General features: G+C 35.0%; 1 protein-coding gene across 8 annotated transcripts in view; it reads right to left on the bottom strand.

The window, feature by feature from the left end:
• The window catches only part of STIL (STIL centriolar assembly protein), a 129,798-nt gene that overhangs the window by 9,399 nt on the left and 103,600 nt on the right, over positions 1–16,799 (bottom strand). For 6 of the 8 annotated variants that reach the window (XM_032494212.1, XM_006178395.3, XM_032494210.1 and 3 more), the window contains 5 exons: positions 14,253–14,367; positions 12,130–13,095; positions 6,726–6,891; positions 3,340–3,571; positions 52–265 (listed from right to left, as the gene is read on the bottom strand). In XM_032494212.1, the coding sequence (XP_032350103.1) occupies positions 52–265; positions 3,340–3,571; positions 6,726–6,891; positions 12,130–13,095; positions 14,253–14,367 (1,693 nt within the window). The remainder of the gene's footprint in view (positions 1–51; positions 266–3,339; positions 3,572–6,725; positions 6,892–12,129; positions 13,096–14,252; positions 14,368–16,799) is intronic. The other 2 variants (XM_032494215.1, XM_032494216.1) reach the window with 2 other exon arrangements.

A 16,799-nucleotide genomic window follows, 5' to 3' on the forward strand; every position in this document is an offset into this window, starting at 1 on the left:
CTTTACACTAAATAACCATCTCACAAAAGATGAAACGCTTTACATTCTTACCAATACATCCTGGAATACTTTCTGGTTATCTGATGGTTGATGAGGCAAGGGTTGCATTACTTGCTCAGTTTTGGGTTCCCCTGATGTTACAGAGCCATCAGTGGCACCCTCTGTTGGTCCACTCTGGAAGCACATGCTTACGCTCTCTGCCAGCAGGGGATTCGGAAAGAATACAGGCACATCAGGTTCTTTTCTCACAAGTGGAGAAGAGCTGCTTGAAATGACATAGATAATGTAAGTGCTAGTTATCAAGGTATCTTTAATGTATATTTGAGGTGCAGTAACTTTGGAAGAAAGGGGTAAGACTGAGCAGCATTCTGGTTTGTATTTTCAGCTCTTAGTGATGCTATATAAGCATCTCATCTTGATAGGCTACATATAAATGATTAGGATGGTAACTTCTATATCTTTTTCACAACAACAAAAATCCTAACAAAAGCCTTAAATGGTTTATTAAAACAAACAATTTCTTATTCTGCCAATCAAGGTTCTCTGAAATTTGGTAGTCAACTTGGCTTTTCAGACAATCTCTTTCAATGCCCCGTTTTATTTTACATTCTGAACAAACTGCATTACTAACAATACTGTGAATTCTGCCCATAAATTTCCTGTCTGCAACTCATCAATTCTCAATCTTAGTTACATACCACCAGTTGTTTTTATAAATACAACTATTTGGACTTTTCTCTTCAGAGATTCTAAAATGGCAAAGGGTGCAAATTCACTTGAATTTTCAAATGTTATGGGGTCAAGAATTACCGTTCTAATAAATTGGCAAAGTCTTGGCAAAATCCTATCCACTGCTTAAGGTATATTTTAAAAGTCTGCTTCCTCTATGTTCTAAAACCCTAACTGGATATTTTCTTTTGCCTCTTTTAACCCCTACCAGCTCTTCCTGTATTAGTACCATATATGCTGCAAGACAAGTAAATTTATCTTTCACAAACTGCTTTAACATCAGAAAGAATGATCTAGCAAGACATCCAAAAGGGACAGGGAACCCAGGTGGCCAGGTGCCATATATGAATACTTAACAGTGGGAACCACAGTATGAATTGGGTGAGATGTCTAGGAAGAATCCACTGATGGTAGTATTTAATTCAAATCACATTTTATGTTGAACAAAGATCAGATTTACATCTAGTAATATGTTGGAATCAACAGTTGGCTAATCACCCTGAAAAAGTAATTAACTGCATTCTATCAATTATTAACTGCATTCTATCAGATAACACAGATCTGTTTCTGAAGTTAAAAACCACAATAGATAGGAGATTTTTAAAGTTCTAATTTAAAAACTATTTTAGGGGGAAAACTCCCAAATTCTAGAAAGTAGTCTACAGTTTACCAAGTTTACAGTTTACCAAGGAGAATAAATAAAGATAACCACAGTTCATTCCTCTGTTCTCAGTTTCTATAATTATTCCAGATAAAATGTGGACTTATCTTGGGGCTCACCTCCAATTGCTCTTACTATTAGTGAACATTTATGAAGTAGCTAACTTGGGGAACCACACAGAGGGTCAAGTTCTAAAGACACAGAAATGAATGATTCCCATCCTGTAGGAATTCAATCTACTGGGTAGTAGATTGAATGTGGTACATACATACTATGAATACATAACTGGATTGTATAGTTAAACATATACTATACTGAAGCAAAGTAGATAAATATTTCTAATTTTCTGGAGGGGTGTGTTTGTTGTTTTAATCATTATTGTAATCAGAAAAATTTAAATGTCAAATACTATCACAAGGCTTATAATTTTAAAAAGTAATCAACTGCCCTGCCCCATGCCACCTCACCACTGAAAATTCACCTCTTTTAAACAGTTTCGTGTGATTTTACTGTGTGGTGTTTTACATCTACATTATTTCTTTAGCTTCAAAATTTATTCTATATCTGATCCCTTCCACCACTTCCACCACAAGTCCAAGGCACCTTCCTCTCACTTGGTCTTTAGTCGACTAATCAGTCTCCCCTAATTCCACTCTCAATCCCCTTCAGCTCTTTTGCCACAAAACAGCTAGAATGGCCTTTAAAAAATGAAAAGTCAGGTCATACCATTCCATTGTCTAAAATCCTCTGTGGCTTTAAAGAGCACAGAATAAATTCAAAACTCCTTTGTATATCCTACAAAGTCCTACATAATTTGGCTCTTGCCTATACCTCTGACCACATTTCCTGTGCTCTCTCTCTCAGTCACTATGTTCAGCCTCGATGGCTTTCCTGCTTGTTTTCTGGAACTCTCAAGCTCAGGCACACCTTATGGTCTACACTTGCCATGTCCTCCACCTGGAACACTCTTTGCCAGATATTATCATGGCTGGCTTCTTCTCATCATTCAAGCCACTGATCAAATGCTACCCCCTCAGGGAAGGTGTCCTTCACCACCCTACTTACTATTTCCCCTGCCACTACCCCAATACCCTCCACGTGGTCACCCTGGCTTATTTTCATTATATGGGGGCAGTTGTCATTATATGAAATTATACTCTTTCTTGCTGATGTGGCTTGTTTGTCTTTACAACTCATGGAAATTCATCCATGAAGTCAGGAGCTTTGTCTAAACTACTGCTCAATCTCTAGGGCCTAGTTCTGTGGCAGCACGTACCAGAAGCTCAAAGAATATTTGTTGAATCTGTTTTCAGATTTGCTTAGAATCTAAAATTGCTTCGGAATCTTTATTTTTTAATAGAAAATTTCATAATGAAAGATTTCAAACACATGAGAGAATAGTTTAACAAACCACTATATACAATCAGTTAAAATAATTACCTACTCATAGTCTATCTTATTTCAACTATACTTCTAGTCATTTCATCTCCGCCAGGTTATTCTGAAGTAAATCTCAGATAACATTTTACATATAAATACTTACGTTGTATCTCTCAGAAATAAAGACTCTATTTATTTATATATATATATATACACACACACACACATACATATAATTGCAATATGGGAAATCTTCAAAAATTTACAAAATTCAGAGCCCCGGCTCTATCTGGGACCTAGTGTCACCAGAATCTCTACAGTGAGGCCTGAGCATATGTATTTTGGAAATATTCTTCAGATGTTCTGATTTAGCCAGACTATCACACATCCAATGACTGACATCTGGAAATGGTTCTAGAAGGCTCAGAATTGTCTGTTTCATAGGAATCATATTAGGAAAGACATCAACGAAAATACTTTTACAAAACAAATAGTTTCCAAGTTAGAACACCAGAAGAATATTAGAATTTAAAAAGAAAAAAAAAAAGAAGTAGGATGAATAGACCTACTTGGATATAGAAAGTTGCTGATTACATTCTTCTTCCACAGCAATGTTGCTCTCTTCAAAACTGGGAATATCAACCGCTTTTAATGAAGAGGCACTACCCGGAGTGCTTGTGACTTCATTATTAATATCAACAGAAAAATTCATGTCCTCACTGGAAATCTTGGTATCATCTTGCCTCAGCTGAGATTCAGGCTCTTGATCATCACCTGCCACATTCCAAAACAAGCTGGCACCTGGGAGTTAAAAGATGTAACAGATACTGAAATAAATATTCAATTATAAAAATCATTCTCTGGCAACCTTTTGTTAACGAACGCTAGCTAATTTATTTTAACACAATTACCTAGAACTGTTTTCAGATTATATTTTCTCAGAAATGCCATGAAGAGGTAAGTGAAAGGTGAAAAGAGAGAAAACTGAGGCACAAAGGGAAAGAAGACATTCTGGGCCCTGCCTCTTCAAGAGGTGTGGCTCTCAAATGATGTGTTTTATGTATTAAGGTTCTGAATACAATTTGAGGTGTGTATGTGTTTTGAAAACTGTTGTTCTGAAAAACAGGAGAAAATATATAAAATACAAATCCCAAGGCTCTCTGATTTTGATCCTTAAATACAATATTTATGAAACTGTGTTAGGAATGTATCAGACATATATAGTATCAGGCAAGTATTTAAAAATCAAATGTTTTCAAAAGTTTATGGATTGCTTGCACAATTATTTGCAGAACTATCTGTGTGTATTATTTGCTTATTGATTTTCTTTAAATCAACTCACTTTATTTTTATCTAGCTTCATAATTTCTGTGAAATCATAGATTTTATGTGCTAGTTATATTTTCCTCAATACTCATAAGAATATATTTACAAAATATAAAATAATCAACTGCATACCACTCCACTTTTTGAATCTGCGTGGTATGCTTTCCTCAATTGGAGAAATACTGCTATACACAATGATTTAAAGACAGAGTTAAAACCAAAGACTAAATACAAGCCAAAATTGTTTCTACTCTGAGTGTCAATTTGGGTGACTTTTATAAAAATAAATTAATAAAAGCATGACTTAGTTTTGTATTCACTAAACATTTAATAAAATTTTTTTAAAAAGGACAATTTTAGAAAGTTACACAAGTGCTGCTACTCTTCCTGAATACACAACAGTATACACGTTTAGGAATGAGATATTGTTTGGAATAAACATCCTTTTAAAAGTCATTTAGTTCCAGAGATTATTAATAATTCATTTTTGTGCATATAATAGCTCTAAATAATGAATCTGAGGTTTCAAAATATTTGAATTCTATACATCATGCTTGAAAACTTGTTTCAAATAATTTCAGAATATCAGTTCAAACATGTGAATGATTTCATTCAATAATAATTTAGCACACATTATGATTTAGGCATTATGTCAGGTAATGAAATACAATAGTGAATAAGGCAGTGTTCCAGATCCCAAAAGCCTACAGTCTAGTGACAGATACAGATGATAAGCAATGTACAAAATTTTACAAGAGGACATAGAAGGAAACTGCATTTTTCGGTCTGTTTATCTCACAATAACCACAGCTTCTTTACCACTATCCCTCTATAATACACACACACACACACACACACTTTCTCAGGAAACGGTCACCACTGCAATTAACAAAGATGGGACTCCAGCAGATATATTCCTATCATGTGCCTCTCACCCCCCTTACCCTTGAACTAGGGATTAAAACTTAATCCAAACTAGGCCATTTTGGTTCTCTGCAATTTGAAACTGGGACTGAAGGATAACAGCATGGTTTGTGTACATAGTACAACTATACAACACATAAACTTTGGAGCTCTGAATGAGCTATATTTTAAAATAAAACGAAGTGAAGACTGCAGATAGAGGTGATAAAACAGCCATGCAGCATAATTGGATAGTTTAATCATTTTCCAGTTGCTAATTCTAGTTTTTTCCTGAAGCCCAGCCCCATTCTTGGCCTTGGTTTTCATGAAATATCCCCCTATCCTTCCAGTAAATTCCCCTTCTTTGCTTGACTTAATTCAAAGTGGTTTTATGTTACTTGCAGCCAAAGAATCTTAACTAATACCAAGTAATACCTGATTTGACTTATAAATGTGCATGAGGTTCTTGCTACCCTCCCTCCTTGTTCTCCTCTACATTAATAGTTTAGTTTAATACATGGGTTCAGATAGACAATATAGAAATCTGTCTTCCTTCTTTATTCTCCGTCTTATATTTTTATTCTCTTGGCTCATCTGTTACTTTCGCAAGTCTTATGTCATTAATCTGCCTTCACTCTTCTAACATTTGAGTATTACTATCCATATTTCCAAAAGTAGCTCAATTTCAATAGATATTTAGACTGAACCCATCACCTCCCCTCTGCTTCTTTAACTTGCCTTCTTCTGTTATCCAGGTTTAAGATCATGGAGTAAATTTTACTTTCATCTTTAACAAACTTATAATTTTGGAATAATTCTAGATTTATAGAGAAGATAATACAGAGATACCATATTCTCCTCACTCTATTTTCCCTGATGTTAACATCTTACATTACCATGGTACATTTTTCAAAATCAAGAGATCAGTATTGTACATTACTATTAATTAAAACTCCATACTTTGTTTGGATTTCACCAATTTTTCCACTATGCTCTTTTTCTGTTCCAGGGTCCAATCCAGAATATCACATTGCATTTAGCTGAAGTAACTTGAATCATCCCTTCTTCCAACTGTCATATCCAATTAGCTTTCAAACCTGATCAACACCCTGCATGATTCTTCCTCTTCATTCTTATCACCACCACCCTATGTACTAGACATTTTGCTAGATCCTGAAGATACAAAGATGTTCTTGAAGATCCCAAGGTCTGATGGTGAGTAAACATGTAAAAAAATGTATGTCATTTACATTATTAATAGGTTTTTTTTTAAAGGCCTTTAATTTTTCTTACCAAATGAAGCAGACATTCCTTTGTGAAAGAGATAATTAAGGCTTTCCGTAAGATAGTGATGTGTAAAGTACTAGACAATTCAGAACCCTCACTGAGTCTGTAACATTTTCTCTACCCAATCTGTTTCGCCATCTCTCAATTCCACCAACTAAAATCTACATTCCTTTCAAGGCCAAGGATCAACAACAAGCATGGATGAAACTTTCCCCGATCCCTCAAACCACAGATGACTTCTCTTATTAAAATGGGGTCCAGCCTGGGAAAGTAGCAAAAACAATGTATTACATTTATGTGGTTTCATATCTGCTCTCAGGTATAGTTTTATTTCATAAAGAGTAAAATTACACAAAGACTTAAACAAGTTATACTCTCATCAACTTGGTTTCGGTTCTATTTGTGCCATGCACAAATGAAAAAAAAAAAAAGAAATTACCTGTGCTCACAGCAATGCTTACACTTTTTCTCATGTGCAAACCAGGGGGAGACTGTGTTTCTATGGAAACCGACTCCGTCTGTCTCGCAGCTTGCACTGTGTCTTCACCAGTGGTCGCCTTAGGGGAGCAGGGCTGTGGAGACTGTGCTTCCAACAAACGCTGAATCTGTATCAATTAAAAACATACTTTCAACTGGCAGTGAAATACTCAACCAAATTGGCAGAAGACATTAAAAATGAATCACAAAGTACCCAGTTATAAATAATTAACTTTTAACTATATTTTCTCATGTTTCAACGAATCACACCATAAAACTTATTCAATGCAGAAAATCATTTTCATTAGTTATTAAGAAACACACTTAAGTGAGCTAAGCATAAATTTGAAAGTAAAAACATACAGGTGTTTATATTAGCATTCATAAATTGACACTCATGTAGAAAAGCCTTACTGTTAAAACTTTAAATCAACATTTTATTCCTATTTCACTTACACATCAAAAGTAAGACAGGAGGTATACTCTAACTCCATATACAAAATCTGAACAAGATTCTTCTCATAAAGGTTAACTAGAATTGCCCATGTTTGGTCATGCTGAAACTGGAAATATTAATAACAGTATGTAATATTGAGTGCTTCCTGTTTATAAGACACTATAATAAGAGCTTTTGAGTATGATTTTTATAACAATCCCACGAATAACTTACTACTATTAAATACACTTTACAGAGAAGAAAACCTGAGGCACTAAAATTAAAGTTACTTGCCCAGGTTACATAACTAAGAAGTGGCAAAGCTAAGGCTCAAACACCAAAAGCTTCCTTTCCTCTGATTGAGATATAATTCACACACTGTAACATTTATCCCTTTAAAGTATACAATTCAGTGGTTTTTAGTATAGTCACAAAGTTTCCATCCATCACCACCATCTAATTCTACATTTTTTATCAACCCCCATAAAAAGCTCTGTTCCTACTAGCTGTCACTCTCCATGGCCCCAGATCCTAGCCGCTAGCTAATCTACTTTCTGTCTCTATAGACTTGCTATTATGGACTTTTGATATAAATGGGACCAAACAATATGTGGTCTTATTATTTTGCTTCTTTCACTTAGCATAATATTTCAAATTTCATCCGTGCTGCAGTATCCATTGGTACTTTATTCCTTTTGATGACTGAAATATTCCATTGTATAGTTATGTCACATTGTGTTTACCAGTTCATCAGTTTATGGACTTTGACTGGTTTCACTTTTGGCTGTTACAATGTTGCTGTGAATATTTGTGTACAAGTTTTTGTGTGAACATATTTTTTCATTTTTCTTGGATATACCCCTAGGAATTGAAAAGCCTCCCTTCTATTTCCCTATAAATTATACTACTGTGTTCAACTCATCTCATTAGTTTTAGCAGATTAACTTTATTAATATGGGAAAATAAATATTATCAATGAATTGTTGGGATCTGTAGAGATATGACTGGCATTGATAATACAAAATGGCATGTGTACTTACAGTGGTCTGGAGCATGGGCTTTAAGTATCAAGTTTAAATCCTACTCCGCTACCCTTTGGAAAAGCTATTTAACCACTATGAGCTTCACTATTACCTAAAACTAAGGCAGTTGTGAGGACTGAGATATATAAAATAGCTCTAATTTGTTGAGTGTTTACTATAGCTTTGTCCTACACTAAGGACTATATGTGTGTGTGTGTGTGTATATATATATATATATATACACACACACACATATTCATTTAACGTTTGACTCTACATATAAGACCAATCATTGCTCCCAATTTATAGATGAGAAAAGTGAGGTTTAGAGAGATCATATAGGAAACACTTAATAAAAGATTTATTATAAAACTATAGTGATTAAACTGAATGGTAGCGGTGCTGGAATAGACAGGTAGATCAATGGAGAATACAGTACAGAAAAAGATGCAAATGCAAGATATTTTCATTATACAATTAAAAAAATGCATTTCCAAATCATTAATGAAAAGACATTTTTCAGTAAATATATGGGGCCAGTCATCTGAGGATTAGAAAGAACAAAATCTCATTTCATATATCAAAAATAAAACAAAGCAACAAATATAATCCTGGAGGGGGAGAGAGGATGGAGAGTACATTTTTTTTATAATCTTAAAGGGAAGAGGCCTTTCTAAACATAATACAAAACACAAAAAGAAAAATGACTGATATATCTAATTATGTCTAAACTGGATTATCCTGTACAAAACAAATGGTTAAAACACAAAACACAAGGCAAACTAAGAAATACCACATGTAGACAGATGATAAAGAACCAATTTCCTTAATGTACAACAAGCTCTTATAAAATGGTTAAAAAAGGACTTAACAGAAAAATGGGTAAGTGACATAGAGACTTTACGGAAAGAAGATACAAGTGGCCAACAAATAACAAACTGATCAATCTAACTTAAAATACAATGCAAATTAAAACAGTTTCTATTACTAAAATTGGTAATAATTTGAGTTAAGATGCCCAATACTGGAGATGTGGGAAACCTGTTTTGGAGTATTAATTTGGTTTAACTTTTCTGGTGGCCTATTTCACTCATTCAAGTTACAAAATATGTGTTAAACAACTATTTTAAGTGAAGTATTATTCAAGGTGCTAAAGAATACAGTATGAATCTTGTAAGCTCCCTTCTTAGAACTCCTTAGAGACAAAAACCAAAAACATGTAATTAAAGGCCTGAATGATGCAAAAGAGCTAGTCATTAAAAGAATTAAAAGAATGTTTCATGTAGAGGGGACTGAAAGCCTAAGCACATAAAGTGGAAACACGTTCATGTTTCTGAAGAACAAAAAGCATACCTCTGCAGCTGAAGCGCAGTGAGCACGTAAAGCAGTGGCAAGAGATGAGCTAGGAGAGGGAGACAGAAACCCAAGGGTTTTGAGGGTCAAGATAAGGAATTTCGATTTTATTCTAATTGCAATGGAAAACCATTGAGCTTTAAGCAGGCTCCCTATGCTCTGAGTTGAGCCTTAAAAATATGACTCTGGCATTTCCAACTGCAGGAGACATGAGGGGACAGTATTGGAAGCAGCGTGTATGGATAAGAGAAAACAATGGTTTGAATTAGGGTGGTAGCAGGAAAGATGGTAAAGCATAGTTAAGGTTCAGGATACATCTAGAAAGTAAAAGCCTGAAATTTTCATGCCTAGGATTTTGGCTTGAGCAACAGGATAAGAAGTGATGTCTTAACTGACATCAAAATAACAGTAGTTAACATTTACTGAGCACTAACTATATGCCAGGCACTATTCTAAGCCCTTACCTGGTAACTCATTCAGTCCTTAGAACTCCATACACTTATGTGTATTCTTATTTTGTAGATGGGAAAATTTAAGTCAGAGAGATAAAGTAACTTGCCCAAGATGGCGTAACTTAGCCCACACTGAAACTGGACTAGAACCCAAGGAGCTTGGTGCCAGAGCCTACTTCCCTTAACACTGTGGATGGGTTGCCCCTGGGAAATATAACTGTTACCCAGATTTGAGTGCCATGGTGAACAACGTGTTAACCACTACACCAAAATGAGACTTTGACTATTAGAAGAGGAGCTAGTTTGGGTATCTCTGAGCATTTAAAATGTGTTTTCTCTTTGGCTTCACAATTTTACTTCTAGGGATCTATGCTGCAGAGATACATGCACATATGCAGGAAGATGCAAGTGTAAGGGTGTTCACTGCTGCACTGTTTTCAACGGTCGAAACTTCAAACTGTTGAAATAATGCTAGGACACCAATTAGAACTTTTGTTCCACGTTATAATGGAATCCTATGCAGAATAAGATAGTTGTATATATACATACATAGAAAATGTGTTATACTTTCTAAAAAATTTAAGTAAGAAGATACTTAGAAAAAAAGTATTTAAAAATTCACGCGTGGGGAGGGTATAGCTCAAGTGGTAGAGCGCATGCTTAATGTACACAGGGTCCTGGGTTCAATCCCCAGGACTGCCTTTAAAAATAAATAAATAAATGAACAAACCTAATTTCCCCCCGACAAAAAAATTTTTTTTTAAAATTCACATGAGCAAAATACTATGTATTTACCATAGAAGCATTTTCTCTATCACACTTTGTATTCTCCAAGTATAATGATTCAGATAATCCACACCAGAGCCAGTAGTCTATAATTTACATTTTAAATATATAAATCTCAAGTAACTAAGATTTCTAAATAACCTAAAAGATCTTTTTAGCCTCTATATCTTTTTATAAACAAGACAAAAAATGAGAAAGCTTTCTTCTCATTGTGAAATATTTAGCAACATTAAAATTTTTGCCAAATGTTTATAATGATGTGTTAAAATCTAACTTTTATTTTATAATTTCAAAACATTTATCTAGGTTTAAAAAACAGCAAAGCTCAATTTTTCTCAGATGTCCTATATAAAGCATTGTTAAGCAGAGTTTGAAAAATGTCATTGTCTTTTTTTGTTTTTGCAAAATGCAAACACTATGACTCCGATTTTGTAAAAGATATTTTAAAAAATCACACATGTATATATATGTTCATTATACATGTATTTGTATACGTTACAAGATCATGGAAAAAATATGAAAAAATCTATTTCAGTTGTTTCCATTGGTACTAGGGGAAAAGGAAGGTGTCGGGGGTTTGGGGTAAGTATGTGAAGAAGGATGTCAGGAAGGAAAGAAAAAGACACAATATAATACTTAAAAACTAAACTGCAAAGATATAATGAAGAGACTAAGAACTTTGTCATAAAGGCCTAAAGAAAGGAAGCATTTCAGAATAAAATGAGTGGCGTTTAGTACACAAAAGAGGTTCTACAAGTATTCTCTAAAGGTGCACTGGCTAAAAATTAGTTTACATACTATAGGGTTGACAAACTAGAGGTGTCTCAGAATCTACTGTGTAGGCTCCATATTTAGTTGTATATAAAGTTGCAGTAAATAACAGACATTTCATTAGAGGCAAAAAATGAAAGAAAAATACAATCATGTTGTAGGTTAAGATGTCCACAAGACAGAGGCCATTTTTCCTCTCTGGACTGGCCTGCTCCCAATTCTCAGGAGTGTACTATTTTCCACTATTTTTTTTACTTCACTAATAAAAATATTGAAAAATAAAAAAAAGATGTCCACAAGACAGAGAAGAGAAGGCTTGCTTTCTAGTCCTGTTTCTACTCCTAACTAGCAATGTGTCATTGGGTAAATCATTTTCTCTCTCTACTCCTCATTTTTCTTCTCTATAAAACAATATACCAAGGTCCCTTCTAGTTCTGACAGTCTACAATTCTATACCATTAGCTGTAACTACTGAAGAGTTGCTAGTTATTTTTAATAAGCCATATTAATACCAAGAATTTAACAGAACTAAGAAAGCAAGCAAACCTGTGCCTGAAGTTGTCTCAGCTGTCTGTCCTGCTCTGTGATGAATCTATACGCATCCGGAGACAGTCCCATCATTCCATCATCTGACCCAGTCTTTGGTGTGTGCATGCATACTGCACAAGGCCATGGGTTACATGAGTCCACATGTGAAGGCAGTCTTGCCACAGGTGATGGTTCTACACTGCTGTGGGGAGAACAACCCCCCATGTTTCCCTGAGGTCTCAAGGCTATAGGACTACTTGAAGAATAGAATGCATTACGGTACTGAGCTGGACACCCATTCAGATGAAATAATGAATGTTTCTGAAGGGCTTCAGACTGGAGGTCTTGAATAGATCCTACTGTATTCATTCCTTGCCAAGAATTTATTGGACTATATTGAACATGGCCGTGATGCTGACAACAACTGCAAACATTTGTGGAATAGTAAGACGGTGGCGGGGGAGTAGGAATCTGAAGTTCCATTGCTCTTCCTGAATGAGGTGAAGAAACAAAATTGTGTGGGTGGGACTGTGAAGCAAGAGAAGATTGCCTGGAATTAAATGTGGAGGACCTTATAGGATACTCTTCTTTGTGTACATTTCCAGCAGAAACTGTTTGAAGCTTTTCAGATGTATCAGGAGATGGCCCATTAAGAGAAGATGGTATAACAGTGTTCTTGATATGTGGGTTCCCTTTCTTACAGGTAGATGGCTGTCTTACTTTGCAGTGTCTCAGGGGAGCAGTGTCCCGGTTTAACTGACTTGGCAGCCCTCTCAAGGAAGACTCCACAGCTTCAGCTTCTGGGCTGTGTTTCTCATCATAAAGCTGGGGCTGCAATGTCTCAAAGTGTTCAGAATGGTTAATCAACAAAGGAGGATTTTCATTATTCACCATTTCCAATTGGTTAGGCACAGGGTTTGATTCTATGAAGTTGCCATCCAACACAAGTGAAAGTTCAGGAACTGATGGCTGGATCTTAGAAACCTACAAATGGGAAAGAAATGAAAGAGGAGAAAGTACCTTTTAGGAGAATGATATATGCTTCATTTTCCTTAGACTAGTATTTCCCAAATTATTTCCAGTTACTTATTAAAAAGTGCTTAATCTTTATTTAGACAGGGGACAAATATTTTCTGGGCAAATTCTATGTGCTAGCACTAGGAATGCAATCATGAGCAAAATAAACAAAGTCCTTGTCCTCACAAACTTATTTAATGATGACACTCCTTTCATTAAAACGCTGATTAGTGTTACTTAGATCGTAGAACACAGTATGGGAAACTATTTTGTAACAGAGTTTTCTTTACCCTCTCCCTGCAGAAAAACTATCACAGGATGAGTAACAGATCTAGTAACAAATGCTTCTGCACCTTAAATAAGAAAGGGTCTTCAAATAAGCATTTCAGAACATTTGTCTACTAAGTGAAATTATTCACTGTTACTCTTTTCACCGATACAAATTAAGAGTTGGAAGAGAGCAGAAAAGAGTAAACAAAATACTGTGGTAAATCTAGTTGTAACACTAATTTTAAGAAATCTTGCCCATTCCTTTTTCTTCTAGTAAGTAAGTAGTCCAAATAAGGCATAACAAATCTAAAATAACCCACTGGTTGGCTGCAATAAAAACAATTATGACGGGCTATTAGTACTTTCCAGAAGCAAGTAGAATGACTTCTCAGAATATGGTAATAAGGACTGATGTCAAGCTCTGGTGATGGTATAGAATGTAGAGTCCACATGGGTTAAAAGCATCAGAAACCAACCCTCTTGAATTACTAGCTCTACTAAATTCTCAACCTCCTGAACTACAGCTTTACTACTACTACTTACTCGTTGTGTAATCCTGGGCAGGTAACTTAAACAATCTGTGCCTCAGTTTTCTCTGGGAATAATAATTACATGTACTTATTATAATATAGGTATATATGCATATATATTAATACATATAATAGTTATATGTACCTGTGAGAAATATATATACCTATATATATATAGACATAACTGTATAGCTATAGCTAGCTAGATACACCTTAGAATGAAACTTAAGTTCTAGGTAATACTATTGAGTGCTTTAACATGAAGAGACTTGTTAGGTTTCTAACTATAAAGGTGAGATGAGTTCTTTACAGGATCAGTGATACCTTCTGACTCACTGGATGAGGACTAGGAATTGGTCTTGGAGAAACATCTTCATCTTCAACACCAGAGTCATGATCATTTATTGGCATTTTCCCTGGCGATAACTTCTGGGAAGCCCTAAAGAATAGGAAAAAAAGCAAGTCTTCAGCAATCTAGTATTCATTTGTTCCTTCTTTATGAAACTGAATAAGCCATGGTAGTATCTGGATCATTTTATTTAGTATCTGACAACCACAAATAATTTCATTTTTATATTAGTTTTCAAGCATCAGTTGACCAGGAAAGCTGGGCCATGCACGCACTCTACCACTGAGCTACACCCTTCCCCACACCACAAGTACTTTTAAAAAGAAAAAAGTTACATTTTTTTGTACAACTGAGTTTGTGGCAAGGAATATTTGCTATATACTTACTTATGATAAACACACACACAAAAAATTTCTGACACTGAGCAATAAAATCCATTTCAGAGCTATCTTAGCACTCAAAGAAAAAAGAAAAAACTTAACACTAGTTCTCTAGAAGAAACAAACATTTTACTAAAATCTAAAAATGACTGATTCTTATGAAAGCTTTGGTCAGAGTTGAAAATAGACAAGGTTTTTCAACAATATTAAGGAAATTCCAAGTGTCCCCTTAATCTGGATTTCTCTTCCATTAGCATTCAATAAAATCTTGAATAAAGCCTTAAAAGTTAAGACAATGAAGATGTTCTGCAAATCTATAAGAATATAGTTTCCTGGTGACCTAATTAATCTGTTTCGAGGATAACTTAAAATTCCCAAAGATGGAGAGAGTATACCTCAGACATCTTTCTAATTCCCAGAACCTGTGAATATGTTAGTATACAAGGGAAAAGGGAGTTTGCAGATGTGATTAAGATAAGGATCTTGAGACAGAAATTATTTTAGATTATCCAGGTAGGCTCAATATAATCACAGGGGTCCTTATAAGATGGAGGCAAGAGGGCCAGAGTCCAAGAAGATGTGAGGATAAAAGCAGAGGTCAAAGAGAGATCTGAAGATGCTATGCTTCTAGCTTTGAGGACGGATCAAGGGGCCACCAGACAAGGAATGCAAGTGGCCTCTAGAAGGTGGGAAAGGGAATAAAATGGATTCACCAGTAAAGCTTCCAGAAGGAATGCAGCCAGCCTTACTATGACTTTGATTTTAGCCCCCCAAACCCATTTCAAAATTCTGACCTCCAGAACTAGGAGATAATAAATTTGTATTGTTTGAAGTCACCAAGATTGGGGTAATTTGTTAGAACAGTAATGGGAAACTAATACAGATAGAGTCATAATTCCCATTTTACAGATGGGATACTGATGTTTACAACCAGGACTTGAACACAAATATGTCTTATACCATAACATGAATTCACAAGTATGTTATGTGGCTTCTTTAAATAGATGGCGTAGCTGGCATTTATTTTAAAATTGTATCATAGTTAACTTCTACCTATAGAATCAAGTTAAGGACAGATGAATGAATGCTATTAAAAAAAGGCCAAGCTATTTTCTCAATAATTGCCATAATCTCTAACAAACCTTATACCTGTTTCTTTCTCATGCAAGATACAAAATAGGTAGTATTAAAGAGGCCCAAAGACAGGTTATGGTTATAGTCAAAAAGTTAAGAAAAGGACAAATCAGTTGTTAATGTAAGTTAAAAATAACAATAGTTTCTGAAGCACAGAATCAAAGAATAAACTAGCATTTCAAAGTAACTTTAAATGAGGTTATTAAATGCTTCACAAATATTAAATTAATGGGCCTCTCGAATAACATGGAGAATATTCAATACTCCATTACTGCACTATAAATTTCACGAGGGAAGGGATCATGTCTAAACCTGTATTTAATGCCACTGTATCTCCAGCCCACATGCTGGAGATGCTATATCTTAGCACACTACATGGCACATAGTAGAATAGATGAGAAAGCTGAAATAGGGATATGAAGGGTTAATTTTATGTGTCAACTTGGCTAGATCAGAGTAGCCAGATATTTGGTCAAACATTATTCTAGATGTTTCTGTGAAGATATTTTAAAGATGAGATTAACATTTAAATCAATAGATACTAGTAAAGCATATTATCCTCCATGATGTGGATGGGTCTCATCCAATCAGCTGAAGGTCTTAACAGAAATAGAACAAAGACTTAACAGAAATAGAACAAAGAAATAGAACAGAAATAGAACAAAGAAGGAATTCTGTCAGCAGATCACCTTTGGACTCTAACTTTTCTTAGCCTGCCAGCCTACCCTGTGGATTTTGGACTTGCCAAGCCCCCAAAACTGCATAAGTCAATTCCTTAAAACAAATCTCTCTCTCTCACTCTCTCTGTATATACATCCTGTTGGTCCTGTTTCTCTGAAGAACCCTAATACAAGGGAATATCTCCTTTACCACAAAAGGTTTATACAAACCCCCAAATTGATAAGCCTTTATTTAATATTCTCCAAGTGTATTTGCTTTAAAAGTTTTCTTTTTTAGATAGAGGAGTTATTTTTTTGTAGTAGTTTATCTGATAGGCCTAGGTTTAAA

The sequence above is a fragment of the Camelus ferus genome, chromosome 13 (genome assembly GCF_009834535.1).
Source record: "Camelus ferus isolate YT-003-E chromosome 13, BCGSAC_Cfer_1.0, whole genome shotgun sequence".
NCBI lineage: Eukaryota > Metazoa > Chordata > Mammalia > Artiodactyla > Camelidae > Camelus > Camelus ferus.